We start from the raw sequence: 9,986 nt of genomic DNA, 5'->3' as shown, positions 1-9,986 counted from the left end.
ATACATACACACAGTGGACCCCCGGTTAACGAACTTTTTTCATTCCAGTAGTATGTTCAGGTGCCAGTACTGACCGAATTTTTTCCCATAAGGAATATTGTGAAGTAGATTAGTCCATTTCAGACCCCCAAACATACATGTACAAAAGCACTTACATAAATACACTTACATAATTAGTCGCATTTGGAGGGGATCGTTAAGCGGGGGTCCACTGTATATATACAGTGGACCCCCGCATAGCGACCTTAATCCGTGCAAGAGGGCTGGTTGTTATGCGAAATATTCGGTATGCGAATGAATTTTCCCCATAAGAAATAATGGAAATCAAATTAATCCGTGCAAGACACCCAAAAGTATGAAAAAAAAAAATTTACCACATGAAATATACATTTTCCTACACACAAAGAAAAGGATACATGCACAATAGTAGAGTAGTACATGCACAATATATATTGTGCATGTACTACTCTACTAAATGAATAAATGACACCTTTATTGAAGATGCAGCAATGACTGATGAGACACTGTGTCCTGGGAGTGCCTTTTCCTCCTGAGTACTGTAGGTCCTGTTTGGCATTTTCTTCCAGAACAGGCCTTATCACACTGTGTATGCCACTACGATTCTTAAATCTCTCAAACCAACCTTTGCTGGCTTTAAATTCACCAATATGAGCACTAGTTCCAGGCATTTTTCCCTGTTCACCTGGGTGTTAGTCGACTGGTGTGGGTTGCATCCTGGGAGACAAGATTAAGGACCCCAATGGAAATAAGTTAGACAGTCTTCAATGACACTGACTTTTTTGGGTTATCCTGGGTGGCAAATCCTCTGGGGTTAATTGTTTCTTGGTATTTTCAATAAGCCACACCAACAACGGTGCTACAGCAGCAGCAGCAGCTGACGGTGGTACAGCAGCAACAGACGATGCTACAGCAGCAACAGACGATGCTACAGCAGCAGCAGACGATGCTACAGCAGCAACAGACGATGCTACAGCAGCAGCAGACGATGCTACAGCAGCAGCAGACGATGCTACAGCAGCAGCAGACGATGCTACAGCAGCAGCAGACGATGCTACAGCAGCAGCAGACGATGCTACAGCAGCAGCAGACGATGCTACAGCAGCAGCAGACGATGCTACAGCAGCAGCAGACGATGCTACAGCAGCAGCAGACGATGCTACAGCAGCAGCAGACGATGCTACAGCAGCAGCAGACGATGCTACAGCAGCAGCAGCAGCTGACGGTGGTACAACAGCAGCAGCAGCTGACAGTGCAGCAGCAGCTGTACCACCAGCTGTACCACCAATAGTAGCGATGGTTGATTGGGGTTTATTATACAACCTGGCCAGCTCGGAGACACGCACTCCACTTTCATACTTATCAATGATCTTTTTCTTCATCTCTATAGTAATTCTCACCCTTATTGCTGTAGGGTTGGCACTAGAAGCTTTCTTGGGACCCATGGTCACTTATTTTCCAGAAAAAATCACCAAAAGCACTGTAATAATACGAAATGTTCCGATTGTATGCTTGGATGTTACCGCGGAGGCTGGCTGGTAAACAATGCCACCGGCGGAACATGTGAGCGTGGCTCAGGCCGCACATTGAACGCGTCTCGGACGAAGGGTGGTGAGCGGGTTTTTGGGCGGTATGCGAGGCAAAGTTTTTGCGAAAAAAGCGAGCGGTATGCGGATTGTACGGTATGCGATGCATGGGGTATGCAGGGGTCCACTGTATATATATATATATATATATATATACTTACACTTAGGTCACACTACACATACATTTTTTTTTTTTTTTTCAACAAGTCGGCCGTCTCCCACCGAGGCAGGGTGACACATACATGTACACATTTATTTATGCACACTCATCTGAGTTTTCTTTGATGTTATCTTAATAGTTCTTGGTCTTATTACTTTTCCTTTTATATCCATGGGGAAGTGGAATAAGAATCTTTCCTCCGTAAGCCATGTGTGTTGTAAAAGTCAACTAAAATGCCGGGAACAATGGGCTAGTAACCCCTTCTCATGTAAAGATTACTAAAAAGAATAAGAAGAAGAAAGTTGTCAAAGTGGGAAGTCTGAATATGCGTGGATGTTGTGCAGATGATAAGAAAGAGATGATTGTGGATGTTATGAATGAGAAGAAGCTGGATGTCCTGGCTTTAAGTGAAACAAAGCTGAAGGGGGTGGGAGAGTTTCAGTGGAGAGGAATAAATGGGATTAGGTCAGGGGTTTCAAATAGAGTTAGAGCTAAAGAAGGAGTAGCAATAATGTTGAAGGATAAGCTATGGCAGGAAAAGAGGGACTATAAATGTATTAATTCAAGGATTATGTGGAGTAAAATAAAGATTGGATGTGAAAAGTGGGTTATAATAAGCGTGTATGCACCTGGAGAAGAGAGAAGTGTAGAGGAGAGAGAGAGATTTTGGGAAATGTTGAGTAAATGCGTGGGGAGTTTTGAATCAAGTGTGAGAGTAATGGTGGTTGGGGATTTCAATGCTAAAGTGGGTAAAAATGTTATGGAAGGAGTAGTAGGTAAATTTGGGGTGCCAGGGGTAAATGTAAATGGGGAGCCTTTAATTGGGCTATGTGTAGAAAGAGATTTGGTAATAAGTAATACATATTTTATGAAAAAGAGGATAAATAAATATACAAGGTATGATGTAGCACGTAATGAAAGTAGTTTATTAGATTATGTATTGGTGGATAAAAGGTTGATGGGTAGGCTCCAGGATGTACATGTTTATAGAGGGGCAACTGATATATCGGATCATTATTTAGTTGTAGCTACAGTTAGAGTAAGAGGTAGATGGGAAAAGAGGAAGGTGGCAACAACAAGTAAGAGGGAGGTGAAAGTGTATAAACTAAGGGAGGAGGAAGTTTGGGTGAGATATAAGCGACTATTGGCAGAAAGGTGGGCTAGTGCAAAGACGAGTAGTGGGGGGTTTGAAGAGGGTTGGAATAGTTTTAAAAATGCAGTATTAGAATGTCGGGCAGAAGTTTGTGGTTATAGGAGGGTGGGGGCAGGAGGAAAGAGGAGTGATTGGTGGAATGATGGAGTAAAGGGTGTGATAAAAGAGAAAAAGGTAGCTTATGAGAGGTTTTTACAAAGCAGAAGTGTTATAAGAAGAGCAGAGTATATGGAGAGTAAAAGAAAGGTAAAGAGAGTGGTGAGAGAGTGCAAAAGGAGAGCAGATGATAGAGTGGGAGAGGCACTGTCAAGAAATTTGAATGAAAATAAGAAAAATTTTTGGAGTGAGTTAAACAAGTTAAGAAAGCCTAGAGAAAGTATGGATTTGTCAGTTAAAAACAGAGTAGGGGAGGTAGTAGATGGGGAGATGGAGGTATTAGGTAGATGGCGAGAATATTTTGAGGAACTTTTAAATGTTAAGGAAGAAACAGAGGCAGTAATTTCATGCACTGGTCAGGGAGGTATACCATCTTTTAGGAGTGAAGAAGAGCAGAATGTAAGTGTGGGGGAGGTACGTGAGGCATTATGTAAAATGAAAGGGGTTAAAGCAGCTGGAACTGATGGGATCATGACAGAAATGTTAAAAGCAGGGGGGGATATAGTGTTGGAGTGGTTGGTACTTTTGTTTAATAAATGTATGAAAGAGGGGAAGGTACCTAGGGATTGGCGGAGAGCATGTATAGTCCCTTTATATAAAGGGAAAGGGGACAAAAGAGACTGTAAAAATTATAGAGGAATAAGTTTACTGAGTATACCAGGAAAAGTGTACGGTAGGGTTATAATTGAAAGAATTAGAGGTAAGACAGAATGTAGGATTGCGGATGAGCAAGGAGGTTTCAGAGTGGGTAGGGGATGTGTAGATCAAGTGTTTACATTGAAGCATGTATGTGAACAGTATTTAGAAAAAGGTAGGTAAGTTTTTATTGCATTTATGGATTTTGAAAAGGCATGTGATAGAGTGGATAGAGGAGCAATGTGGCAGATGTTGCAAGTATATGGAATAAATGCTGTAAAGAGTTTTTATGAGGATAGTGAGGCTCAGGTTAGTGTGTGTAGAAGAGAGAGAGACTACTTCCCGGTAAAAGTAGGTCCTAGACAGGGATGTGTAATGTCACCATGGTTGTTTAATATCTTTATAGATGGGGTTGTAAAAGAAGTAAATGCTAGGGTGTTCGGGAGAGGGGTGGGATTAAATTATGGGGAATCAAATACAAAATGGGAGTTGACACAGTTACTTTTTGCTGATATTGTGCTTATGGGAGATTCTGAAGAAAAGTTGCAAAGGTTAGTGGACAAGTTTGGGAGGGTGTGTAAAGGTAGAAAGTTGAAAGTGAACATAGATAAGAGTAAGGTGATGAGGGTATCAAATGATTTAGATAAAGAAAAATTGGATATCACATTGGAGAGAGGGACTATGGAAGAAGTGAATATTTTCAGATATTTGGGAGTTGACGTGTCAGTGGATGGGTTTATGAAGGATGAGGTTAACCATAGAATTGATGAAGGAAAATAGGTGAGTGGTGCATTGAGGTATATGTGGAGACAAAAAACGTTATCTATGGTGGCAAAGAAGTGAATGTATGAAAGTATAGTGGTACCAACACCAGTGGTGTTGTAAGGGGGAAGGGGGGACACCCCGGGTGACACGATTTAGGGGGTGACACCATAGAGCCTCTAAAGAAGGTGACACTAATGACCAAAACAGTGCTGCAGCAACATAAGAGAAAAATCCTTCGTTTCTATATAGCCTATTGTAGAGTTAGAGTAAAAATAGGCCTATATAGGGAAAATTATTGATTTTATGTGATAATGATTTTGCAGGATTGAAGGCAAGGAAATGTAAGATCAGATTCACTGAAATGTTACCTGTACTCAAGGTCAAATCAGAACAAGTGTTTTTCTTTATTTTTTCAAGTTTTTTTTTTCATTGTTGGGGATGAATAAATGTAGGATCTGTTGCCTATACTACTCAGTGGTATTTTAGTTTTTTCCTCAATATTGCTACGATTATTTATTTTATCAATAAAAAAGTTCGGTTTATGGCCACCTTTAAATGTTCTCATTGCAAAACATTAGTCACTGATCATGCAGCAGTGATATAACTGGAGTTTACTCTCCCTATGCCCCCACCCTTGGATTTCATGGGGGTGACACCAAAGATGCCACCCCAGGTGACACCCAAGATTCCGCCCCAGGTGACACCAACCCTAGCAACGCCTCTGACCAACACTCTTTTATGGGTGTGAAGCTTGGATTGTAAATGCTGCAGTGAGGAAGGAGGTTGGAGGCAGTGGAGATGTCCTGTTTAAAGGCAGTGTGTGGTGTAAATATTATGCAGAAAATTCGGAGTGTGGAAATTAGGAGAAAGTGTGGAGCTAATAAAAGTAGTCAGAGTGCTGAAGAGGGGTTGTTGAGGTGGTTTGGTCATTTAGAGAGAATGGATGAAAGTAGAATGACATAGAGAGCATATAAATCAGGAAGGCCGGGTAGGGGTCGTCCTCGAAAAGGTTGGAGAAAGGTGGTAAAGAAGGTTTGGTGGGTGAGGGGCTTGGGCTTCCAGCAAGCATGCGTGAGCATATAAGATAGGAGTGAATGGAGATGAATGGTTTTTGGGACTTGATGTCTCTTGGAATGTGAGCAGGGTAATATTTGGTGAAGGGAGTCAGGGAACCCGGTTATTTTTATATAGCCGGACTTGAGTACTGGAAATGAGAAGTACATACCTGCACGTTAAAAGAGGGATTTGGGATATTGGTACTTTGGAGGGATATGTTATATATCTTTATATATGCTTCTAAACTGTTGTATCTGGGTACCTCTGCAAAAACAGTGATTATGTATGAGTGAGGTGAAAGTGTTGAATGATGAAAGTATTTTCTTTTTGGGGATTTTCTTTCTTTTTGGGGTCACCCTGCCTCGATGGGAGATGGCCGACTTGTTGAAAAAAAAAAATATTAATCCTGGAAGAATGGAAGAAAAGGTAAGGGGACATCCCAGGAAGGGTTGGAGGAAAAGGGAGCACAAAGTTTTGAGTGGCAGGAGTGACCATCAGGCAGACATATGCAAACATGTTACATCTGACTAAGTAGAAAAGAACAGCTTTTGAGATTTGGTGGGCTGTTAGTGTGAAAAAAATTAACATTTATGAAGGTTTTTTTTTTTTTTTTTTTCTCAACAAGTCGGCTGTCTCCCACCGAGGCAGGGTGACCCAAAAAAAAGAAAGAAAATCCCCAAAAAGAAAATACTTTCATCATCATTCAACACTTTCACCACACTTGCACATTATCACTGTTTTTGCAGAGGTGCTCAGAATACAACAGTTTAGAAGCATACACATATAAAGATACACAACATATCCCTCCAAACTGCCAATATCCCAAACCCCTCCTTTAAAGTGCAGGCATTGTACTTCCCATTTCCAGGACTCAAGTCCGACTATATGAAAATAACCGGTTTCCCTGAATCCCTTCACTAAATATTACCCTGCTCACACTCCAACAGATCGTCAGGTCCCAAGTACCATTCGTCTCCATTCACTCCTATCTAACACGCTCACGCACGCTTGCTGGAAGTCCAAGCCCCTTGCCCACAAAACCTCCTTTACCCCCTCTCTCCAACTCTTTCGAGGACGACCCCTACCCCGCCTTCCTTCCCCTATAGATTTATATGCTTTCCATGTCATTCTACTTTGATCCATTCTCTCTAAATTACCAAACCACCTCAACAACCCCTCTTCTGCCCTCTGACTAATACTTTTATTAACTCCACACCTTTTCCTAATTTCCACACTCCGAATTTTCTGCATAATATTTACACCACACATTGCCCTTAAACAGGACATCTCCACTGCCTCCAACCGTCTCCTCGCTGCTGCATTTACCACCCAAGCTTCACACCCATATAAGAGTGTTGGTACTACTATACTTTGATACATTCCCTTCTTTGCCTCCATAGATAACGTTTTTTGACTCCACATATACCTCAACGCACCACTCACCTTTTTTCCCTCATCAATTCTATGATTAACCTCATCCTTCATAAATCCATCCGCCGACACGTCAACTCCCAAGTATCTGAAAACATTCACTTCTTCCATACTCCTCCTTCCCAATTTGATATCCAATTTTTCTTTATCTAACTCATTTGACACCCTCATCACCTTACTCTTTTCTATGTTCATTTTCAACTTTCTACCTTTACACACATTCCCAAACTCATTTACTAACCTTTGCAATTTTTCTTTAGAATCTCCCATAAGCACAGTATCATCAGCAAAAAGTAACTGTGTCAATTCCCATTTTGAATTTGATTCCCCAAAATTTAATCATTTCGACTTCCATTTTATAGGTAGACTACTATACCTTTATCTTGAAGGATTGGTGGGGATATTGTGGTTTGTAAGGTTTATTTATACAGGCAGGCTCATTTTACAGCATTTTACTAATGTAGCAGTTTTTCAGTAAATACCCATTCTTCATTTATTCAGACTTCCTATAATAAATATATTCACCACTCACTATAAGGATGAAAATGTTTTAAGGTAAGTAATGTATGTACTGTATGTGCATTTTTTAGGCATAGCTTTATTGCTCACTTAAAATCTGATAGTGTAAGCATGTTATCAGGCTTTTATATGCATTTGAAAGGGAAAAAAGGCTGCATTTCACTTTACAGCAATTTTTGCTGCAGCCTGGAACCTGACCTGCTGTGTAAGCGGGGCCCTTCTGTATTATGATGCCTGTGTATTTCTGTCAAAATAGGTATTGAATGAATGAGGGTGAATGTGTTTCCTTCTTTGGTGGGAAATGGTTGATGGGAAAAAGCAAATGCAAGAGTTCCAGAAGTGTGAACCTTGAATAGAATGCATGAGCATACTGTCTGTAGCTTCTTCAAAGTTTAGTGAAGTTGTGGTATCACCTGAAACATGATTAAGATTTTATGTAATTTTTATGAAGAATTCACTTCATTGTTAATCTTTAATTATTTTATTTGATTGCTGAGCACCAAGTCATGATGTGTTCTCATGTATCACTCGTGTATTGTCATCAGTCAGTGTTTAGTGGCATTTAAATAATGGGTCTCTTTCATAAATTAAATTGCTATGTATTATTTCAACAACTTTCTTTAAATGTGTGTAATCATTATGTAAAAGTTATTATATTTCCTTTCAAATTCAAATACAGTATCTAATTTTAAACCAAAACTTGTCTTGTATTAATTTTAATAATTTTGTAGATTTTTTTTCTTAGAAATTCATAGCCTAAGAAATATTACTAATATATTAAAGTGATTTAGTGTTCTCAATATTTAATATCTGTAGTTTTCAGCTAATATATTTACTGCACATGATGCATTTGCTTTTGATCTTCATGAGTAGAACCTAAGTGTTATGATTAAGTAAAGAATTCTTCTTCAGCTATACAGTACTTCTTATTATGCTCTAGTAATTAAGAAATGTTGCATGTGTATATTAAAACATACTTGTCACAGCATTATATGAGATTGTTGCTCTTTGTCTTGCAAAAAGCAATAATTTGAATCAAGTTGCATCATGACAAGTGTGTGAGCAGATCATGTGTGGGTTGTGTTTTAGAGTTGTGGTTATGGCTGGTCCCCACATGCCTGAGGAGATGCAACTCACAAATTCTGTATATATCATTGCAATCCTTGGAAGGGTAAATTGTCTGTGTTGTGTAAGTCTACAGTTTATTGTAATGTAATTTTAGCTGCACCATTTCAGGTATGTAGGGATCTGCCTTTAAAGTGCAGGTTTTGACATTTTTCTGGACCTTGAGTGAACACGTTTTTTGTTGTATTTTAAGCAATTTCACAAATACAGCAAATGTTGATAAGAATGTATTCCACAAGCCAGAAAAAAAGTATTCTCAGTGAACAGTTCAAAATGACAGCCTTTTACTATTTCCCCCTCTTTGTTCTACGGAACCACCAGAAACGTCCAGGTTGCAATGATGGTCGTAAGGTAAACAGCCCATGTTAACCCACTGCTTATGCTGCTTAGCATGTTATATATATATGTATATATATATTTATATTTGTTTGTATATGTAAGTGTAGCAACTGTGTACTGCAAATACTGAAGTACAGTGGACCCCCCGCATAACGATCACCTCCCAATGCGACCAATTATGTAAGTGTATTTATGTAAGTGCGTTTGTACATGTATGTTTGGGGGTCTGAAATGGACTAATCTACTTCTCAATATTCCTTATGGGAACAAATTCGGTCAGTACTGGCACCTGAACATACTTCTGGAATGAAAAAATATCGTTAACCGGGGGTCCACTGTATAGATATGTAGTTTTATTGTCAGCAGCCTATGACTGCATGTTTTATAAAGTAAAAATTGTCTTAAGTGCATGTGCGTTAAGAAACAGTGTACAGTATTATTTGTTGCAATGTAAACAAAATTGGTTTAGTTGCTAGCTATTAATTAAAATTTCTCTTTAAAATTCTTAGATATCACCTTGTATAATTATATCTTAGACTTAATAAAATGCTATGGCATAATTTAAGTTTTATGCAATAGTGGCAATTCCTTATTTATCATTCATTTAAGATTTAATTTTAAGAACCAGTTATTTTGTAAATTTCATACATAAGCATCTCTTAGCTTTTGTTCAGTACTGCAGTGCTGCATAAAAGGAACAATGAATTGATCTCAAACCATAACTCATGCATAAGTCTCATATCTAATTAAATTTTCAGTCCATTGCCATCAAATCTTATTTGGAATTAATTTTTATTGCAAGTTAAATATAAAGATAATATTGCATAAACAAATTACATTACTACTGTATACACTCACTTCAGTAAAAGTTTTATTTATAATTGTTAATACAATGAATAAGACTTATCATTTTGTATGAAATGCTTAGGGAAACTGCATGCAAATCTTAGATATAGAAAATACTGGATAGATAGTTGAAGTATTATAATTTGGTTTATTTGGGTATACATTTTCATAAACATAAGTATGGCTAGCCATTGTT

The 9,986-nt window shown here is 38.8% G+C and overlaps 1 protein-coding gene across 1 annotated transcript in view; it reads left to right on the top strand.

Moving 5' to 3' along the window:
• Nucleotides 1-9,986, top strand: part of LOC128688472 (bridge-like lipid transfer protein family member 3B) — a 272,927-nt gene that overhangs the window by 180,668 nt on the left and 82,273 nt on the right. The window contains exon 17 of the mRNA XM_070084750.1: nt 8,816-8,956. Within this exon, the coding sequence (XP_069940851.1) occupies nt 8,816-8,956 (141 nt within the window). The remainder of the gene's footprint in view (nt 1-8,815; nt 8,957-9,986) is intronic.

Source organism: Cherax quadricarinatus, chromosome 13 (genome assembly GCF_038502225.1).
Source record: "Cherax quadricarinatus isolate ZL_2023a chromosome 13, ASM3850222v1, whole genome shotgun sequence".
NCBI lineage: Eukaryota > Metazoa > Arthropoda > Malacostraca > Decapoda > Parastacidae > Cherax > Cherax quadricarinatus.
The sequence above is the reverse complement of the archived record's forward strand: the minus strand, read 5'-3'. Positions and strand labels throughout refer to the sequence as shown.